Source organism: Oncorhynchus nerka, linkage group LG24 (genome assembly GCF_034236695.1).
Source record: "Oncorhynchus nerka isolate Pitt River linkage group LG24, Oner_Uvic_2.0, whole genome shotgun sequence".
Classification (NCBI taxonomy): domain Eukaryota; kingdom Metazoa; phylum Chordata; class Actinopteri; order Salmoniformes; family Salmonidae; genus Oncorhynchus; species Oncorhynchus nerka.
The window spans coordinates 97590122-97611484 of NC_088419.1; the positions used below are offsets into that span (position 1 = coordinate 97590122).

Consider the following 21363-nt stretch of genomic DNA (forward strand, 5'->3'; position numbering starts at 1 on the left):
CTGGTCGTCCCTACTGCCTCTGATCTGGTGGACTCACTAAACAGAAACATCCCTGGTCATCCCTACTGCCTCTGATCTGAGGACTCACTAAACAGAGAACATCCCTGGTCATCCCTACTTTCCTCTGATGTGGAGGACTCATAAACAGAGAACATCCCTGGTCATCCCTACTGCCTCTGATCTGGAGGACTCACTAAACAGAGAATATCCCTGGTCATCCCTACTGCCTCTGATCTGGAGGACTCACTAAACAGAGAATATCCCTGGTTATCCCTACTGCCTCTGATCTGGAGGACTCACTAAACAGAGAACATCCCTGGTTATCCCTACTGCCTCTGATCTGGTGGACTCACTAAACAGAGAACATCCCTGGTCATCCCTACTGCCTCTGATCTGGAGGACTCACTAAACAGAGAACATCCCTGGTCATCCCTACTGCCTCTGATCTGGAGGACTCACTAAACAGAGAACATCCCTGGTCATCCCTACTACCTCTGATCTGGAGGACTCACTAAACAGAGAACATCCCTGGTCATCCCTACTGCCTCTGATGTGGAGGACTCACTAAACAGAGAACATCCCTGGTCGTCCCTACTGCCTCTGATGTGGAGGACTCACCAAACAGAGAACATCCCTACTGCCTCTGATCTGGAGGACTCACTAAACAGAGAACATCCCTGGTCATCCCTACTACCTCTGATCTGGAGGACTCACTAAACAGAGAACATCCCTGGTCGTCCCTACTGCCTCTGATGTGGAGGACTCACTAAACAGAGAACATCCCTGGTCGTCCCTACTGCCTCTGATGTGGAGGACTCACCAAACAGAGAACATCCCTACTGCCTCTGATCTGGAGGACTCACTAAACAGAGAACATCCCTGGTCATCACTACTGCCTCTGATCTGGAGGACTCACTAAACAGAGAACATCCCTGGTCATCCCTACTGCCTCTGATCTGGAGGAATAACTAAACAGAGAATATCCCTGGTCATCTCTACTGCCTCTGATCTGGAGGACTCACTAAACAGAGAACATCCCTGGTCATCCCTACTGTCTCTGATCTGGAGGACTCACTAAACAGAGAACATCCCTGGTCATCCCTACTGCCTCTGATCTGGAGGACTCACTAAACAGAGAACATCCCTGGTCATCCCTACTGCCTCTGATCTGGAGGACTCACTAAACAGAGAACATCCCTGGTCATCCCTACTGCCTCTGATCTGGAGGACTCACTAAACACACATGCTTCCTTTCTAAATTATGTCCGAATGTTGGGAGTGTGCCCGTGGCTTTCCATAAATAAATCAAATAAAATGGTGCCATCTGGTATGCTTAATATAAGGAATTTGAAATGATTTGCTTTTAATACTTAAGTATAGTTTAAACCAAATTCTTTTACTCAAGTAAAGTTTTACTGGGTGACTTTTACTCGAGTCATTTTCTATGAAGGTATTTTTTTTTAACCTTTACTCAAATAGTTGGGCACCATTTCCACCACTGTTAGAGAAGCTCGGAAGACGTTCTGGCACAAAGCCTACTTACTATATCGTAACAGGTTTAAACACGACATTACAAATCACATTGAAACACGTTGAAATATGTTCCAGTACCGGGTGTGAGTCTGTCAGGTCCAGATAGGTGCCTTTCTTCCCCATCAGTTTCCTGTAGACCACCATGGGAAAGTGAACATCCAGGATACAGTTGTTGTAGATGGCCAGGCCCAAGACGATGCCTATCAGGGTGAACTGGGCCTCGTTCTCCAGAGAGGGCGGGTTGAACCAGAACAGCTTGGTGGACTCGTCGTACGTAAACATGCCTGAAGGAAGGAACACATTTCATTCATTCATTAGTTTTTATTTATGTAGCCACAAATTGTCCACTCAGTAACACTTGCTACGGTCTCTCCTCTCTCTCCTCCCCTCTCCTCTCCTCTCCTCTCTTCTCCGTCTGTCTATCCAGGGACCCATTAAAATCTATATTACAGTGACTGTCTAAAAAAATAAATAAAAATAAAAACACCATGAGGACAGTTGGACCGTTTGCTGATGAATAAATAATACTAATAAACACCTCAGTGAGACGTGTCGTAAACATGTTTTGTCCTAATCTTCAAAAATGTTAAAGTAGAAGAACATCTTACCAATATCAGGATTGAACATCTCCTCGAGGACGAGCTGGAAAAACTCTTTAGACACTCCTCCCTCGTCGACGCCCTGCTCTCCTTCAAACTCTACAAACAGCTGCTTCCTCAGGTCCGCTGGGTTCTCCATGGCGATCATCTCCAACTGTAGGACGCAGAAAACCAGGTTAGGAGAAACAGCAAGATACACCACATGACCAAATGTATGTGGAACACCTGCTCGTCCAACATCTCATCCCAAAATCATGGGCATTAATATAGAGTTGGTCCCCCCTTTACAGCTATAACAGCCTCCATTATTCTGGGAAGGCATTAATATGGAGTTGGTCCCCCTTTACAGCTATAACAGCCTCCACTCTTCTGGGAAGGCTTTCCACTAGATGTTGGAACATTGCTGCTATAACAGCCTCCACTCTTCTGGGAAGGCTTTCCACTAGATGTTGGAACATTGCTAAGGGGACTTCCTTCCATTCAGCCACAAGAGCATTAGTGAGGTCGGGCACTGATGTTGGGCGATTAGTCCTGGCTCGCAGTCGGCGTTCCAATTCACCCCAAAGGAGTTCGATGAGGTCAGGGTTCTGAACAGGCCAGTCAAGTTCTTCCACACCGATCTCGACAAACCATTTCTTTTTTGAACCTCGCTTTGTGCACAGGGGCATTGTCATGCTGAAACAGGAACGCGCCTTCCCCAAACTGTTGCCACAAAGTTGGAAGCACAGAATCGTCTAGAATGCAATTGTATGCTGTAGTGTTAAGATTTCCCTTCACTGGGAGGCCTAGTCCAAACGATGAAAAACAGCCCCAGACCATTATTCCTCCTCCACCAAACTTTACAGTTGGCACTGTGCATTCGGGCAGGTAGCGTTCTCCCGGCATCCCTCAAACCCAGATTCTTCCATCGGACTGCCAGATGGTGAAGCGTGATTCATCACTCCAGAGAACGCTTTTCCACTGCTCCAGAGTCCAATGGTGGCGAGCTTTACACCACTCCAGCTGATGCATGGCATTTGCACACGGTGATCTTTGGTTTGTGTGCGGCTGCTTGGCCATGGAAACCCATTTCATGAAGCTCGCACTGAACAGTTCTTGTGCTGACGTTTGATTCCAGAGGCAGTTTGGAACTCAGAAGTGAGTGTTGCAACTGAGGAGATGCAGACTATGTGCTTAACTTCTTGGTGACAGGGGGGCAGTATTGAGTAGCTTGGATGAATAAGGTGCCCAGAGTAAACTGCCTGCTACTCTGTCCCAGATGCTAATATATGCATATTAGTAGTATTGGATAGAAAACACTCAAGTTTCTAAAACTGTTTTAATGATGTCTGTGAGTATAACAGAACTGATGGCAGGCGAAAACCTGAGAAAAATCCAACCAGGAAGTGGGAAATCTGAGTCTTGTAGTTTTTTAAAACTCAGCTCCTATTGTAGATACAGTGGGATATTGGCTATGTTGCACTTCCTAAGGCTCATCCATATATTTATATGTACATATTCTCATTCACCCCTTTAGATTTGTGTGTATTAGGTAGTTGTTGGGGAATTGTTAGATTACTTGTTAGATATTACTTCATGGTCGGATCTAGAAGCACAAGCATTTCGCTGCACTCGCTACACTCTGCTAACCATGTGTATGTGACAAATAAAATTTGATTTTGATTTAAAAATAGCTGTGAAGCAAATAGCTGTCCCAATCCAACCTGACAGGGTTTGAGAGGATCTGCAGAGAAGGATGGGAGAATAATTGTAATTAATAATAATTAAATGTAATTGCTGCCAAAGGTGCTTCAACAAAGTACTTGGTAAAGGGTCTGAATATTTATGGAAATGTGATAATAAATTACCAAAAATGTCTAAAACACGGGTTTTGCTTTGTCATTTTGGGGTAATGTGTGTAGATTGATCAGGGGGAAATAATGATTTAATCAAATTTAGAATAAGGCTCTAAACTAACAAAATGTGGAAAACGTCAATGGGTCTGAATCCTACGTCAATGGGTCTGAATGCTAGTCAATGGGTCTGAATCCTACGTCAATGGGTCTGAATCCTACGTCAATGGGTCTGAATCCTACGTCAATGGGTCTGAATCCTACGTCAATGGGTCTGAATCCTACGTCAATGGGTCTGAATCCTACGTCAATGGGTCTGAATCCTACGTCAATGGGTCTGAATGCTAGTCAATGGGTCTGAATCCTACGTCAATGGGTCTGAATCCTACGTCAATGGGTCTGAATCCTACGTCAATGGGTCTGAATCCTACGTCAATGGGTCTGAATCCTACGTCAATGGGTCTGAATCCTACGAAGGTACAGTATTTCATGTCGTCCTCATTATATCCTGTTATAGTCCTATCAGCAGAGAGACATGTAGTCCTCATTATATCCTGTTATAGTCCTATCAGCAGAGAGACATGTAGTCCTCATTATATCCTGTTATATTCCTATCAGCAGAGAGACATGTAGTCCTCATTATGTCCTGTTATATTCCTATCAGCAGAGAGACATGTAGTCCTCATTATATCCTGTTATAGTCCCATCAGCAGAGAGACATGTAGTCCTCATTATATCCTGTTGTAGTCCTATCAGCAGAGAGACATGTAGTCCTCATTATATCCTGTTATAGTCCTATTGCAGAGAGACATGTAGTCCTCATTATGTTCTGTTATAGTCCTATCAGCAGAGAGACATGTAGTCCTCATTATATCCTGTTATAGTCCTATCAGCAGAGAGACATGTAGTCCTCATTATGTCCTGTTATAGTCCAGGGAGGAACCCTGTGTATTCTGAACCAGGATCAGTCAATATGGGGAGGGAGGAACCCTGTGTATTCTGGACCAGGATCAGGTATCAGTCAATATGAAGAGGGAGAAACCCTGTGTATTCTGGACCAGGATCAGGTATCAGTCAATATGGGAGGGAGAAACCCTGTGTATTCTGGACCAGGATCAGTCAATATGAGGAGGGAGAAACCCTATGTATTCTGGACCAGGATCAGTCAATATGGGGAGGGAGAAACCCTGTGTATTCTGGACCCGGATCAGTCAATATGAGGAGGGAGAAACCTTGTGTATTCTGGACCAGGATCAGTCAATATGAGGAGGGAGAAACCCTGTGTATTCTGGACCAGGATCAGTCAATATGAGGAGTGAGAAACCCTGTGTATTCTGGACCAGGATCAGTCAATATGAGGAGGGAGAAACCCTGTGTATTCTGGACCAGGATCAGTCAATATGGGGAGTGAGAAACCCTGTGTATTCTGGACCAGGATCAATATGAGGAGGGAGAAACCCTGTGTATTCTGGACCAGCATCAGTCAATATGGGAGGGAGAAACCCTGTGTATTCTGGACCAGGATCAGGTATCAGTCAATATGAGGAGGAAGAAACCCTGTGTATTCTGGACCAGCATCAGTCAATATGGGAGGGAGAAACCCTGTGTATTCTGGACCAGCATCAGTCAATATGGGGAGTGAGAAACCCTGTGTATTCTGGACCAGCATCAGTCAATATGGGGAGTGAGAAACCCTGTGTATTCTGGACCAGCATCAGTCAATATGGGAGGGAGAAACCCTGTGTATTCTGAACCAGGATCAGTCAATATGGGAGGGAGAAACCCTGTGTATTCTGGACCAGGATCAGTCAATATGGGGAGGGAGAAACCCTGTGTATTCTGGACCAGGATCAGTCAATATGGGGAGGGAGAAACCCTGTATATTCTGGACCAGGATCAGGTATCAGTCAATATGAGGAGTGAGAAACCCTGTGTATTCTGGACCAGGATCAGGTATCAGTCAATATGGGGAGGGAGGAACCCTGTATATTCTGGACCAGGATCAGTCAATATGAAGAGGGAGAAACCCTGTGTATTCTGGACCAGGATCAGTCAATATGAGGAGTGAGAAACCCTGTGTATTCTGGACCAGGATCAGTCAATATGGGGAGGGAGAAACCCTGTGTATTCTGGACCAGGATCAGTCAATATGGGGAGGTTTACTCTGACAGACAGGCTTGATACTGACACTTCTTCTATGGTTTTATGTAAAGGATGGTTTATTCTACATGGACCCTACATTATCAAAACACTTAGTTTATAATATCTACATACATTTAGGGAATTCTTCTCATATGACTCTGTAGACGACGGACCAATTCAACACTTCCTCTGGCATCTCACCGTACATCTGCCTGTAGTTAGTGAACTCTGAACCCTGGTGCTAGAGGGGGTACACTACTGGATCTCTGGCATCTCACCGTACATCTGCCTGTAGTTAGTGAACTCTGAACCCCGGTGCTAGAGGGGGTACACTACTGGATCTCTGGCATCTCACCGTGCATCTGCCTGTAGTTACTGAACTCTGAACCCTGGTGCTAGAGGGGGTACACTACTGGATCTCTGGCATCTCACCGTACATCTGCCTGTAGTTACTGAACTCTGAACCCTGGTGCTAGAGGGGGTACACTACTGGATCTCTGGCATCTCACCGTACATCTGCCTGTAGTTAGTGAACTCTGAACCCTGGTGCTAGAGGGGGTACACTACTGGATCTCTGGCATCTCACCGTACATCTGCCTGTAGTTACTGAACTCTGAACCCTGGTGCTAGAGGGGGTACACTACTGGATCTCTGGCATCTCACCGTACATCTGCCTGTAGTTACTGAACTCTGAACCCTGGTGCTAGAGGGGGTACACTACTGGATCTCTGGCATTTCACCGTGCATCTGCCTGTAGTTACTGAACTCTGAACCCTGGTGCTAGAGGGGGTACACTACTGGATCTCTGGCATCTCACCGTACATCTGCCTGTAGTTAGTGAACTCTGAACCCTGGTGCTAGAGGGGGTACACTACTGGATCTCTGGCATTTCACCGTGCATCTGCCTGTAGTTACTGAACTCTGAACCCTGGTGCTAGAGGGGGTACACTACTGGATCTCTGGCATCTCACCGTGCATCTGCCTGTAGTTAGTGAACTCTGAACCCTGGTGCTAGAGGGGGTACACTACTGGATCTCTGGCATCTCACCGTACATCTGCCTGTAGTTACTGAACTCTGAACCCTGGTGCTAGAGGGGGTACACTACTGGATCTCTGGCATCTCACCGTGCATCTGCCTGTAGTTACTGAACTCTGAACCCTGGTGCTAGAGGGGGTACACTACTGGATCTCTGGCATCTCACCGTGCATCTGCCTGTAGTTACTGAACTCTGAACCCTGGTGCTAGAGGGGGTACACTACTGGATCTCTGGCATCTCACCGTACATCTGCCTGTAGTTAGTGAACTCTGAACCCTGGTGCTAGAGGGGGTACACTACTGGATCTCTGGCATTTCACCGTGCATCTGCCTGTAGTTAGTGAACTCTGAACCCTGGTGCTAGAGGGGGTACACTACTGGATCTCTGGCATTTCACCGTGCATCTGCCTGTAGTTAGTGAACTCTGAACCCTGGTGCTAGAGGGGGTACACTACTGGATCTCTGGCATTTCACCGTGCATCTGCCTGTAGTTAGTGAACTCTGAACCCTGGTGCTAGAGGGGGTACACTACTGGATCTCTGGCATCTCACCGTGCATCTGCCTGTAGTTACTGAACTCTGAACCCTGGTGCTAGAGGGGGTACACTACTGGATCTCTGGCATCTCACCGTGCATCTGCCTGTAGTTACTGAACTCTGAACCCTGGTGCTAGAGGGGGTACACTACTGGATCTCTGGCATTTCACCGTACATCTGCCTGTAGTTAGTGAACTCTGAACCCTGGTGCTAGAGGGGGTACACTACTGGATCTCTGGCATCTCACCGTACATCTGCCTGTAGTTACTGAACTCAACCTGCAGGAGGTTTGTTGTGACTGAGTGGAGAGGAAACCGCTGCGGACTAGGTTCTGACAGATGGGGTGTGTCTTGGTGGTGGCAAGGACACACCCACATCAAACCACACCCCCAAGCCAACTCGCGTTTTGGCTTCCGTCATGGCCGCGTAATAAGGAGCAAGGCCCCCCAACAAAAAAAACGAGGCCAAATCAGCAGGTGCAGTTCCCCTTCGACATTACACCAACAAGTGTGTGTGTGCGTGTGTGTGTGTGTGTGACTCACCCTGACGAGGGCGTCGTCGATGATGTGGTCTCGTCGTACTTTGAGCCTGAGGTATGGGTTGAGCTGCTGTCCTTGTACCAGGCTGTAGAGCGCTGTGATCCTCCTCTCGCTGTACATGCTGATGCGGTTGTCGTAGTACAGTCCCAGGCTCTTGGTGCAGGCGTTGAGGATGAAGGGACAGCTCTGGAAGGAGAACTTACTCTCCGAGTCCACCTTGAAGAAGGTGAAGTCCTTGTCCATCTCTAGAACATCGTTCAACGGCTCGTTGACAAACTCCTCGAAGGGGATGAGGGGTCGTCTGCAGTCCAGGGTCCTGACGCCCAGCTCCTTTTCAATTGATTTGATTTGAAATATATTGTATTTAAAACATTGTGGATAACACAGAAACCAGAACAATGTATTTCCATTGAGGTCGTCTCACCTTCTCCAAAGGGTCGACCCGGGGCCCCTTCTTGTTACTCCTCTCCTCCCCCAGGAGCTCCTGCAGGGTGAGCTCGCTGGACTCTGATGCAGGCTCCTCCTCCTCCTCATTGTGACCCGTATCCAGGTCTCCTCCCAGGACGTTGGCGTAGAACACCAGCTTCAAAAACAAATCAAACTTTATTTAACATGCATTAAAACGCTTTACAGTAAAACAAGATTTTTTTTTTTTTCAAGACAGATACCCAATCGGGTGGCTCACACTTTTCTCGTCAATGATTTTGAAAAAAACTGGAAAGCAAATGATCCTCCATCACTACGCGTGCAGCAGCATAGCCTAGTGGTTAGAGTGTAGAGGCAGCAGGGTAGCCTAGTGGTTAGAGTGTAGAGGTGGCAGCATAGCCTAGTGGTTAGAGTGTAGAGGCAGCAGCATAGCCTAGTGGTTAGAGTGTAGAGGTGGCAGCATAGCCTAGTGGTTAGAGTGTAGAGGTGGTAGGGTAGCCTAGTGGTTAGAGTGTAGAGGTGGCAGGTAGCCTAGTGGTTAGAGTGTAGAGGTGGTAGGGTAGCCTAGTGGTTAGAGTGTAGAGGTGGTAGGGTAGCCTAGTGGTTAGAGTGTAGAGGCGGCAGCATAGCCTAGTGGTTAGAGTGTAGAGGTGGCAGGTAGCCTAGTGGTTAGAGTGTAGAGGTGGCAGGTAGCCTAGTGGTTAGAGTGTAGAGGCGGCAGCATAGCCTAGTGGTTAGAGTGTAGAGGCGGCAGCATAGCCTAGTGGTTAGAGTGTAGAGGTGGCAGCATAGCCTAGTGGTTAGAGTGTAGAGGTGGTAGGGTAGCCTAGTGGTTAGAGTGTAGAGGTGGTAGGGTAGCCTAGTGGTTAGAGTGTAGAGGTGGTAGGGTAGCCTAGTGGTTAGAGTGTAGAGGAGGCAGGGTAGCCTAGTGGTTAGAGTGTAGAGGCAGCAGCATAGCCTAGTGGTTAGAGTGTAGAGGTGGCAGCGTAGCCTAGTGGTTAGAGTGTAGAGGTGGTAGGGTAGCCTAGTGGTTAGAGTGTAGAGGTGGCAGGTAGCCTAGTGGTTAGAGTGTAGAGGCGGCAGGTAGCCTAGTGGTTAGAGTGTAGAGGTGGTAGGGTAGCCTAGTGGTTAGAGTGTAGAGGTGGTAGGGTAGCCTAGTGGTTAGAGTGTAGAGGTGGTAGGGTAGCCTAGTGGTTAGAGTGTAGAGGTGGTAGGGTAGCCTAGTGGTTAGAGTGTAGAGGTGGTAGGGTAGCCTAGTGGTTAGAGTGTAGAGGTGGTAGGGTAGCCTAGTGGTTAGAGTGTAGAGGTGGTAGCGTAGCCTAGTGGTTAGAGTGTAGAGGTGGTAGGGTAGCCTAGTGGTTAGAGTGTAGAGGCAGCAGCATAGCCTAGTGGTTAGAGTGTAGAGGTGGTAGGGTAGCCTAGTGGTTAGAGTGTAGAGGTGGTAGGTAGCCTAGTGGTTAGAGTGTAGAGGAGGTAGGGTAGCCTAGTGGTTAGAGTGTAGAGGTGGTAGGGTAGCCTAGTGGTTAGAGTGTAGAGGCAGCAGCATAGCCTAGTGGTTAGAGTGTAGAGGTGGTAGGGTAGCCTAGTGGTTAGAGTGTAGAGGTGGTAGGGTAGCCTAGTGGTTAGAGTGTAGAGGCGGCAGGGTAGCCTAGTGGTTAGAGTGTAGAGGTGGTAGGGTAGCCTAGTGGTTAGAGTGTAGAGGTGGTAGGGTAGCCTAGTGGTTAGAGTGTAGAGGTGGTAGGGTAGCCTAGTGGTTAGAGTGTAGAGGCAGCAGCATAGCCTAGTGGTTAGAGTGTAGAGGTGGTAGGGTAGCCTAGTGGTTAGAGTGTAGAGGCGGTAGGGTAGCCTAGTGGTTAGAGTGTAGAGGCAGCAGCATAGCCTAGTGGTTAGAGTGTAGAGGTGGTAGCGTAGCCTAGTGGTTAGAGTGTAGAGGTGGTAGGGTAGCCTAGTGGTTAGAGTGTAGAGGTGGTAGGGTAGCCTAGTGGTTAGAGTGTAGAGGTGGTAGGGTAGCCTAGTGGTTAGAGTGTAGAGGTGGTAGGGTAGCCTAGTGGTTAGAGTGTAGAGGTGGTAGGGTAGCCTAGTGGTTAGAGTGTAGAGGTGGTAGGGTAGCCTAGTGGTTAGAGTGTAGAGGCAGCAGCATAGCCTAGTGGTTAGAGTGTAGAGGTGGTAGGGTAGCCTAGTGGTTAGAGTGTAGAGGTGGTAGGGTAGCCTAGTGGTTAGAGTGTAGAGGCAGCAGCATAGCCTAGTGGTTAGAGTGTAGAGGTGGTAGGGTAGCCTAGTGGTTAGAGTGTAGAGGTGGTAGGTAGCCTAGTGGTTAGAGTGTAGAGGCAGCAGCATAGCCTAGTGGTTAGAGTGTAGAGGAGGTAGGGTAGCCTAGTGGTTAGAGTGTAGAGGTGGTAGGGTAGCCTAGTGGTTAGAGTGTAGAGGCGGCAGGGTAGCCTAGTGGTTAGAGTGTAGAGGTGGTAGGGTAGCCTAGTGGTTAGAGTGTAGAGGTGGTAGGGTAGCCTAGTGGTTAGAGTGTAGAGGTGGCAGGTAGCCTAGTGGTTAGAGTGTAGAGGCAGCAGCATAGCCTAGTGGTTAGAGTGTAGAGGTGGTAGGGTGGCCTAGTGGTTAGAGTGTAGAGGTGGTAGGGTAGCCTAGTGGTTAGAGTGTAGAGGCGGCAGGGTAGCCTAGTGGTTAGAGTGTAGAGGTGGTAGGGTAGCCTAGTGGTTAGAGTGTAGAGGTGGTAGGGTAGCCTAGTGGTTAGAGTGTAGAGGCAGCAGCATAGCCTAGTGGTTAGAGTGTAGAGGTGGTAGGGTAGCCTAGTGGTTAGAGTGTAGAGGTGGTAGGGTAGCCTAGTGGTTAGAGTGTAGAGGCAGCAGCATAGCCTAGTGGTTAGAGTGTAGAGGTGGTAGGGTAGCCTAGTGGTTAGAGTGTAGAGGTGGTAGGGTAGCCTAGTGGTTAGAGTGTAGAGGTGGTAGGGTAGCCTAGTGGTTAGAGTGTAGAGGTGGTAGGGTAGCCTAGTGGTTAGAGTGTAGAGGTGGTAGGGTAGCCTAGTGGTTAGAGTGTAGAGGTGGTAGGGTAGCCTAGTGGTTAGAGTGTAGAGGCAGCAGCATAGCCTAGTGGTTAGAGTGTAGAGGTGGTAGGGTAGCCTAGTGGTTAGAGTGTAGAGGTGGTAGGGTAGCCTAGTGGTTAGAGTGTAGAGGTGGTAGGGTAGCCTAGTGGTTAGAGTGTAGAGGCAGCAGCATAGCCTAGTGGTTAGAGTGTAGAGGTGGTAGCGTAGCCTAGTGGTTAGAGTGTAGAGGTGGTAGGGTAGCCTAGTGGTTAGAGTGGTTAGAGTGTAGAGGTGGTAGGGTAGCCTAGTGGTTAGAGTGTAGAGGTGGCAGGTAGCCTAGTGGTTAGAGTGTAGAGGTGGTAGGGTAGCCTAGTGGTTAGAGTGTAGAGGTGGTAGGGTAGCCTAGTGGTTAGAGTGTAGAGGCAGCAGCATAGCCTAGTGGTTAGAGTGTAGAGGTGGTAGGGTAGCCTAGTGGTTAGAGTGTAGAGGTGGTAGGGTAGCCTAGTGGTTAGAGTGTAGAGGCAGCAGCATAGCCTAGTGGTTAGAGTGTAGAGGTGGTAGGGTAGCCTAGTGGTTAGAGTGTAGAGGTGGTAGGGTAGCCTAGTGGTGGTTAGAGTGTAGAGGTAGAGGTGGCAGGGTAGCCTAGTGGTTAGAGTGTAGAGGTGGTAGGGTAGCCTAGTGGTTAGAGTGTAGAGGTGGTAGGGTAGCCTAGTGGTTAGAGTGTAGAGGCGGCAGGGTAGCCTAGTGGTTAGAGTGTAGAGGTGGTAGGGTAGCCTAGTGGTTAGAGTGTAGAGGTGGTAGGGTAGCCTAGTGGTTAGAGTGTAGAGGTGGCAGGTAGCCTAGTGGTTAGAGTGTAGAGGCAGCAGCATAGCCTAGTGGTTAGAGTGTAGAGGTGGTAGGGTAGCCTAGTGGTTAGAGTGTAGAGGTGGTAGGGTAGCCTAGTGGTTAGAGTGTAGAGGCGGCAGGGTAGCCTAGTGGTTAGAGTGTAGAGGTGGTAGGGTAGCCTAGTGGTTAGAGTGTAGAGGTGGTAGGGTAGCCTAGTGGTTAGAGTGTAGAGGTGGTAGGGTAGCCTAGTGGTTAGAGTGTAGAGGCTAGTGGTTAGAGTGTAGAGGTGGTAGGGGCAGGTTAGAGTGTAGAGGCCTAGCCTAGTGGTTAGAGTGTAGAGGGTAGCCTAGTGGTTAGAGTGTAGAGGTGGTAGGGTAGCCTAGTGGTTAGAGTGTAGAGGTGGTAGCGTAGCCTAGTGGTTAGAGTGTAGAGGTGGTAGGGTAGCCTAGTGGTTAGAGTGTAGAGGTGGTAGGGTAGCCTAGTGGTTAGAGTGTAGAGGTGGTAGGGTAGCCTAGTGGTTAGAGTGTAGAGGTGGTAGGGTAGCCTAGTGGTTAGAGTGTAGAGGTGGTAGGGTAGCCTAGTGGTTAGAGTGTAGAGGTGGTAGGGTAGCCTAGTGGTTAGAGTGTAGAGGTGGTAGGGTAGCCTAGTGGTTAGAGTGTAGAGGTGGTAGGGTAGCCTAGTGGTTAGAGTGTAGAGGTGGTAGGGTAGCCTAGTGGTTAGAGTGTAGTGGAGGTGGTAGGGTAGCCTAGTGGTTGGTTAGAGTGTAGAGGTGGTAGGGTAGCCTAGTGGTTAGAGTGTAGAGGTGGTAGGGTAGCCTAGTGGTTAGAGTGTAGAGGTGGTAGGGTAGCCTAGTGGTTAGAGTGTAGAGGCAGCAGCATAGCCTAGTGGTTAGAGTGTAGAGGTGGTAGGGTAGCCTAGTGGTTAGAGTGTAGAGGTGGTAGGGTAGCCTAGTGGTTAGAGTGTAGAGGTGGTAGGGTAGCCTAGTGGTTAGAGTGTAGAGGCAGCAGCATAGCCTAGTGGTTAGAGTGTAGAGGTGGTAGGGTAGCCTAGTGGTTAGAGTGTAGAGGTGGTAGGGTAGCCTAGTGGTTAGAGTGCAGCAGCAGCATAGCCTAGTGGTTAGAGTGTAGAGGTGGTAGGGTAGCCTAGTGGTTAGAGTGTAGAGGTGGTAGGGTAGCCTAGTGGTTAGAGTGTAGAGGCAGCAGCATAGCCTAGTGGTTAGAGTGTAGAGGTGGTAGGGTAGCCTAGTGGTTAGAGTGTAGAGGTGGTAGGTAGCCTAGTGGTTAGAGTGTAGAGGCAGCAGCATAGCCTAGTGGTTAGAGTGTAGAGGTGGTAGGGTAGCCTAGTGGTTAGAGTGTAGAGGTGGTAGGGTAGCCTAGTGGTTAGAGTGTAGAGGCGGCAGGGTAGCCTAGTGGTTAGAGTGTAGAGGTGGTAGGGTAGCCTAGTGGTTAGAGTGTAGAGGTGGTAGGGTAGCCTAGTGGTTAGAGTGTAGAGGTGGCAGGTAGCCTAGTGGTTAGAGTGTAGAGGCGGCAGCATAGCCTAGTGGTTAGAGTGTAGAGGCGGCAGCATAGCCTAGTGGTTAGAGTGTAGAGGTGGCAGCATAGCCTAGTGGTTAGAGTGTAGAGGTGGTAGGGTAGCCTAGTGGTTAGAGTGTAGAGGCGGCAGCATAGCCTAGTGGTTAGAGTGTAGAGGCAGCAGCATAGCCTAGTGGTTAGAGTGTAGAGGTGGCAGCATAGCCTAGTGGTTAGAGTGTAGAGGCAGCAGCATAGCCTAGTGGTTAGAGTGTAGAGGTGGTAGGGTAGCCTAGTGGTTAGAGTGTAGAGGTGGTAGGGTAGCCTAGTGGTTAGAGTGTAGAGGCAGCAGCATAGCCTAGTGGTTAGAGTGTAGAGGTGGTAGGGTAGCCTAGTGGTTAGAGTGTAGAGGTGGTAGGGTAGCCTAGTGGTTAGAGTGTAGAGGTGGTAGGGTAGCCTAGTGGTTAGAGTGTAGAGTTGGTAGGGTAGCCTAGTGGTTAGAGTGTAGAGGTGGTAGGGTAGCCTAGTGGTTAGAGTGTAGAGGCAGCAGCATAGCCTAGTGGTTAGAGTGTAGAGGCGGCAGGTAGCCTAGTGGTTAGAGTGTAGAGGCGGCAGGGTAGCCTAGTGGTTAGAGTGTAGAGGCGGCAGGTAGCCTAGTGGTTAGAGTGTAGAGGCAGCAGCATAGCCTAGTGGTTAGAGTGTAGAGGTGGCTGGGTAGCCTAGTGGTTAGAGTGTAGAGGTGGCAGGGTAGCCTAGTGGTTAGAGTGTAGAGGTGGCAGGTAGCCTAGTGGTTAGAGTGTAGAGGTGGCAGGGTAGCCTAGTGGTTGGTTAGAGGCAAGTAGCCTAGTGGTTAGTTAGAGGCAAGTAGCCTAGTGGTTAGAGGCAGGTAGCCTAGTGGTTGGTTAGAGGCAGGTAGCCTAGTGGTTAGAGTGCAGGTAGCCTAGCGTGGTTAGAGTGTTGGGCTAGGGTAACCGAAAGGTTGCAAGATCAAACCCCGAGCTGACAAAGTACTCTGGGCAGGTGTGATGTCATTGATGTGCGCGGTAGCAGTGAGCAGCATAGCCTAGTGGTTAGAGTGTAGAGGTGGTAGGGTAGCCTAGTGGTTAGAGTGTAGAGGTGGTAGGTAGCCTAGTGGTTAGAGTGTAGAGGCAGCAGCATAGCCTAGTGGTTAGAGTGTAGAGGAGGTAGGGTAGCCTAGTGGTTAGAGTGTAGAGGAGGTAGGGTAGCCTAGTGGTTAGAGTGTAGAGGTGGTAGGGTAGCCTAGTGGTTAGAGTGTAGAGGCAGCAGCATAGCCTAGTGGTTAGAGTGTAGAGGTGGTAGGGTGGCCTAGTGGTTAGAGTGTAGAGGTGGTAGGGTAGCCTAGTGGTTAGAGTGTAGAGGCGGCAGGGTAGCCTAGTGGTTAGAGTGTAGAGGTGGTAGGGTAGGCTAGTGGTTAGAGTGTAGAGGTGGTAGGGTAGCCTAGTGGTTAGAGTGTAGAGGCAGCAGGTAGCCTAGTGGTTAGTGGAGTGTAGAGGTGGTAGGGTAGCCTAGTGGTTAGAGTGTAGAGGTGGTAGGGTAGCCTAGTGGTTAGAGTGTAGAGGTGGTAGGGTAGCCTAGTGGTTAGAGTGTAGAGGTGGTAGGGTAGCCTAGTGGTTAGAGTGTAGAGGTGGTAGGGTAGCCTAGTGGTTAGAGTGTAGAGGTGGTAGGGTAGCCTAGTGGTTAGAGTGTAGAGGTGGTAGGGTAGCCTAGTGGTTAGAGTGTAGAGGCAGCAGCATAGCCTAGTGGTTAGAGTGTAGAGGTGGTAGGGTGGCCTAGTGGTTAGAGTGTAGAGGTGGTAGGGTAGCCTAGTGGTTAGAGTGTAGAGGCGGCAGGGTAGCCTAGTGGTTAGAGTGTAGAGGTGGTAGGGTAGCCTAGTGGTTAGAGTGTAGAGGTGGTAGGGTAGCCTAGTGGTTAGAGTGTAGAGGCGGCAGGTAGCCTAGTGGTTAGAGTGTAGAGGTGGTAGGGTAGGCTAGTGGTTAGAGTGTAGAGGTGGTAGGGTAGCCTAGTGGTTAGAGTGTAGAGGCGGCAGGTAGCCTAGTGGTTAGAGTGTAGAGGTGGTAGGGTGGCCTAGTGGTTAGAGTGTAGAGGTGGTAGGGTAGCCTAGTGGTTAGAGTGTAGAGGCGGCAGGGTAGCCTAGTGGTTAGAGTGTAGAGGTGGTAGGGTAGGCTAGTGGTTAGAGTGTAGAGGTGGTAGGGTAGCCTAGTGGTTAGAGTGTAGAGGCGGCAGGTAGCCTAGTGGTTAGAGTGTAGAGGTGGTAGGGTAGCCTAGTGGTTAGAGTGTAGAGGTGGTAGGGTAGCCTAGTGGTTAGAGTGTAGAGGTGGTAGGGTAGCCTAGTGGTTAGAGTGTAGAGGTGGTAGGGTAGCCTAGTGGTTAGAGTGTAGAGGTGGTAGGGTAGCCTAGTGGTTAGAGTGTAGAGGTGGTAGGGTAGCCTAGTGGTTAGAGTGTAGAGGCAGCAGCATAGCCTAGTGGTTAGAGTGTAGAGGTGGTAGGGTAGCCTAGTGGTTAGAGTGTAGAGGTGGTAGGGTAGCCTAGTGGTTAGAGTGTAGAGGCAGCAGCATAGCCTAGTGGTTAGAGTGTAGAGGTGGTAGGGTAGCCTAGTGGTTAGAGTGTAGAGGTGGTAGGGTAGCCTAGTGGTTAGAGTGTAGAGGTGGTAGGGTAGCCTAGTGGTTAGAGTGTAGAGGTGGTAGGGTAGCCTAGTGGTTAGAGTGTAGAGGAGGTAGGGTAGCCTAGTGGTTAGAGTGTAGAGGCAGCAGCATAGCCTAGTGGTTAGAGTGTAGAGGCGGCAGGTAGCCTAGTGGTTAGAGTGTAGAGGCGGCAGGTAGCCTAGTGGTTAGAGTGTGGAGGCAGCAGCATAGCCTAGTGGTTAGAGTGTAGAGGCGGCTGGCGTAGGCTAGTGGTTAGAGTATAGCGGCTGCAGCGTAGCCTAGTGGTTAGAGTGTAGAGGCGGCAGCGTAGCCTAGTGGTTAGAGGCAGGTTGCCTAGTGGTTAGAGGCAAGTAGCCTAGTAGTTAGAGGCAAGTAGCCTAGTGGTTAGAGGCAGGTAGCCTAGTGGTTAGAGGCAGGTAGCCTAGTGGTTAGAGGCAGGTAGCCTAGCGGGTAGAGCGTTGGGCTAGTAACCGAAAGGTTGCAAGATCAAACCCCGAGCTGACAAAGTACTCTGGGCAGGTGTGATGTCATTGATGTGCGCGGTAGCAGTGAGAACATGTGGAGTCTGAGCAGGTGTGATGTCATTGATGTGCGCGGTAGCAGTGAGAACATGTGGGTCTGAGCAGGTGTGATGTCATTGATGTGCGCGGTAGCAGTGAGAACATGTGGGTCTGAGCAGGTGTGATGTCATTGATGTGCGCTAGTGGTAGCAGTGAGAACATGTGGGTCTGGGCAGGTGTGATGTCATTGATGTGCGCGGTAGCAGTGAGAACATGTGGGTCTGGGCAGGTGTGATGTCATTGATGTGCGCGGTAGCAGTGAGAACATGTGGGTCTGGGCAGGTGTGATGTCATTGATGTGCGCGGTAGCAGTGAGAACATGTGGGTCTGAGCAGGTGTGATGTCATTGATGTGCGCGGTAGCAGTGAGAACATGTGGGTCTGAGCAGGTGTGATGTCATTGATGTGCGCGGTAGCAGTGAGAACATGTGGGTCTGAGCAGGTGTGATGTCATTGATGTGCGCGGTAGCAGTGAGAACATGTGGGTCTGGGCAGGTGTGATGTCATTGATGTGCTAGTGCGGTAGCAGTGAGAACATGTGGGTCTGAGCAGGTGTGATGTCATTGATGTGCGTGGTAGCAGTGAGAACATGTGGGTCTGAGCAGGTGTGATGTCATTGATGTGCGCGGTAGCAGTGAGAACATGTGGGTCTGGGCAGGTGTGATGTCATTGATGTGCGCGGTAGCAGTGAGAACATGTGGGTCTGAGCAGGTGTGATGTCATTGATGTGCGCGGTAGCAGTGAGAACATGTGGGTCTGAGCAGGTGTGATGTCATTGATGTGCGCGGTAGCAGTGAGAACATGTGGGTCTGAGCAGGTGTGATGTCATTGATGTGCGCGGTAGCAGTGGAGAACATGTGGGTCTGGGCAGGTGTGATGTCATTGATGTGCGCGGTAGCAGTGAGAACATGTGGGTCTGGGCAGGTGTGATGTCATTGATGTGCGCGGTAGCAGTGAGAACATGTGGGTCTGAGCAGGTGTGATGTCATTGATGTGCGCGGTAGCAGTGAGAACATGTGGGTCTGAGCAGGTGTGATGTCATTGATGTGCGCGGTAGCAGTGAGAACATGTGGGTCTGGGCAGGTGTGATGTCATTGATGTGCGCGGTAGCAGTGAGAACATGTGGGTCTGAGCAGGTGTGATGTCATTGATGTGCGCGGTAGCAGTGAGAACATGTGGGTCTGAGCAGGTGTGATGTCATTGATGTAGAGGCGGTAGCAGTGAGAACATGTGGGTCTGAGCAGGTGTGATGTCATTGATGTGCGCGGTAGCAGTGAGAACATGTGGGTCTGGGCAGGTGTGATGTCATTGATGTGCGCGGTAGCAGTGAGAACATGTGGGTCTGAGCAGGTGTGATGTCATTGATGTGCGCGGTAGCAGTGAGAACATGTGGGTCTGAGCAGGTGTGATGTCATTGATGTGCGCGGTAGCAGTGAGAACATGTGGGTCTGAGCAGGTGTGATGTCATTGATGCGCGGTAGCAGTGAGAACATGTGGGTCTGAGCAGGTGTGATGTCATTGATGTGCGCGGTAGCAGTGAGAACATGTGGGTCTGAGCAGGTGTGATGTCATTGATGTGCGCGGTAGCAGTGAGAACATGTGGGTCTGGGCAGGTGTGATGTCATTGATGTGCGCGGTAGCAGTGAGAACATGTGGAGTCTGAGCAGGTGTGATGTCATTGATGTGCGCGGTAGCAGTGAGAACATGTGGGTCTGAGCAGGTGTGATGTCATTGATGTGCGCGGTAGCAGTGAGAACATGTGGGTCTGAGCAGGTGTGATGTCATTGATGTGCGCGGTAGCAGTGAGAACATGTGGGTCTGAGCAGGTGTGATGTCATTGATGTGCGCGGTAGCAGTGAGAACATGTGGGTCTGAGCAGGTGTGATGTCATTGATGTGCGCGGTAGCAGTGAGAACATGTGGGTCTGAGCAGGTGTGATGTCATTGATGTGCGCGGTAGCAGTGAGAACATGTGGGTCTGAGCAGGTGTGATGTCATTGATGTGCGCGGTAGCAGTGAGAACATGTGGGTCTGAGCAGGTGTGATGTCATTGATGTGCGCGGTAGCAGTGAGAACATGTGGAGTCTGAGCAGGTGTGATGTCATTGATGTGCGCGGTAGCAGTGAGAACATGTGGGTCTGAGCAGGTGTGATGTCATTGATGTGCGCGGTAGCAGTGAGAACATGTGGGTCTGAGCAGGTGTGATGTCATTGATGTGCGCGGTAGCAGTGAGAACATGTGGGTCTGGGCAGGTGTGATGTCATTGATGTGCGCGGTAGCAGTGAGAACATGTGGGTCTGAGCAGGTGTGATGTCATTGATGTGCGCGGTAGCAGTGAGAACATGTGGGTCTGAGCAGGTGTGATGTCATTGATGTGGTAGTCTCTTGTATGGTTGTTATTGTTTGAAAATACAAATTAAATCAAATTTTTTAAAAGTCTACAAAAAAATATTTAAAAAATACAGAAATCTTTCATTAAAAGGACAGTAACATCATTGTTAAAACCTTGACTGTGTCTGTACCTCTTACCTGACAGGGCAAGTCGTTCCATAGCTGTGGGGCGAGAGTCTTCTGCTCCCAGCCTTGGTTCTACTCCGAGATAATGCTAATGGAACTTGGTTCTACTCCGAGATAATGCTAATGGACCTTGGTTCTACTCCTAGGTATTGCTAACAGACCTTGGTTCTACTCCTAGGTATTGCTAACGGACCTTGGTTCTACTCCTAGGTATTGCTAACGGACCTTGGTTCTACTATCAGAACAGTTTCAGATCAGAACAGTTTCAGATCAGTTTCAGATCAGTTTCAGATCAGATCAGTTTCAGATCAGAACAGTTTCAGATCAGTTTCAGATCAGAACAGTTTCAGATCAGTTTCAGATCAGATCAGTTTCAGATCAGATCAGTTTCAGAACAGATCAGTACCTTCAGACACTTGGCTGCAGCCACCACACACTCATCGTCGTTGACCAGACTGTCGCTGTCGTACTCGTTGCTGATTACCTTAATAAATGAGAATAATACATTTAAACATGTGTATAACAGCTAAGCGTTTCACTGTACTGTTTACACCTGCTGTATCCTGTGCATGTGACAAATCACTTCTGGTTTAGATTGAGTTAGCACTATTCATTACAGAGGAATCAAACTCTAGGTAGGTAGACAATGACAAAATGAATAGAGAATATTGAGCATGGAACTGTGCATTCTGTACAATTCAGTCTGGTCGACTGTGAACATGAATGAAAAAAAAAAAAAAGAAGCTTAAAATCAGGTAAAGAATGTCACGTTACCGTGTAGGTGATGAGCTGCTGAAAGGTCTCCATCATACGTCTGATGCGCTCTACACTGTACTGAGACCACAGGCGCGTCAGCTTGGCCAGGGCAGGCAGAGGGAGTTTACTCATACACTTACAGAACAGAGGCATGGCCATCTCCAGGTACTCTGGGCTGTGGAGGCTGCTGTTCTCCATCACGATGATGAAGATGTTTAGGTAGTCTGGGTTGGTGTCGTACACGTCTAGATAGGTTAGATCCAGCTCTACGTTGGGAGTTAGGTAGACCAGGGCGTTGAGGAAGGCTGATTCCATCTTCTCGTTGGAGAGGAGTCTGTCGTACACTCTCCTCACAGCTTCTATGTCCACTGAGACCTCCACAGGACCCAGTCTGTTCTCCGTCGATCCCGTCGCTCCCTCCATGGACGCCGAGGCCTCTGATTCCTGCTCCATGGCGGTGGTTCTCTCCTTGTCGTCCTCGTCCTTGTCCTCATCTTTGACCTGGTGGGTCTTACGCTGCTCCTTGGTGTTGGGGTGCTGCTCCTTGGTGTTGGGGTGCTGCTCCTTGGTGTTGGGGTGCTGCTCCTTGGTGTTGGGGTGCTGCTCCTTGTCCTTCCTGAAGCTCTGCACCAGCCCGTCAGCGCTGGAGAAGATCCTCCCGATGACTCGGATCAGAGGAGAGTAGTCCTTCTTCCCCTCACAGATACTCAGGATCTCATAGACTTTCTCCTCGGTCAGGTAATGCACCTCTGGACACAGAGAGATCACAGGGAAAATGAACCATTTGATTCTCTCTCAAATGAATACATGGGCAACCATTTGATTCTCTCTAAAATGAATACATGGGCAACCATTTGATT

At 49.5% G+C, this 21363-nt stretch overlaps 1 protein-coding gene across 5 annotated transcripts in view; it reads right to left on the reverse strand.

Moving 5' to 3' along the window:
- Positions 1-21363, reverse strand: part of LOC115123321 (ubiquitin-protein ligase E3A-like) — a 58488-nt gene that overhangs the window by 31270 nt on the left and 5855 nt on the right. For all 5 annotated transcript variants that reach the window (XM_065009371.1, XM_065009370.1, XM_065009373.1 and 2 more), the window contains exons 4-9: positions 20522-21252; positions 20154-20231; positions 8641-8799; positions 8220-8546; positions 2142-2286; positions 1612-1817 (exon numbers count right to left, since the gene is read on the reverse strand). In XM_065009371.1, coding sequence (XP_064865443.1) covers positions 1612-1817; positions 2142-2286; positions 8220-8546; positions 8641-8799; positions 20154-20231; positions 20522-21252 — 1646 coding nt within the window. The remainder of the gene's footprint in view (positions 1-1611; positions 1818-2141; positions 2287-8219; positions 8547-8640; positions 8800-20153; positions 20232-20521; positions 21253-21363) is intronic.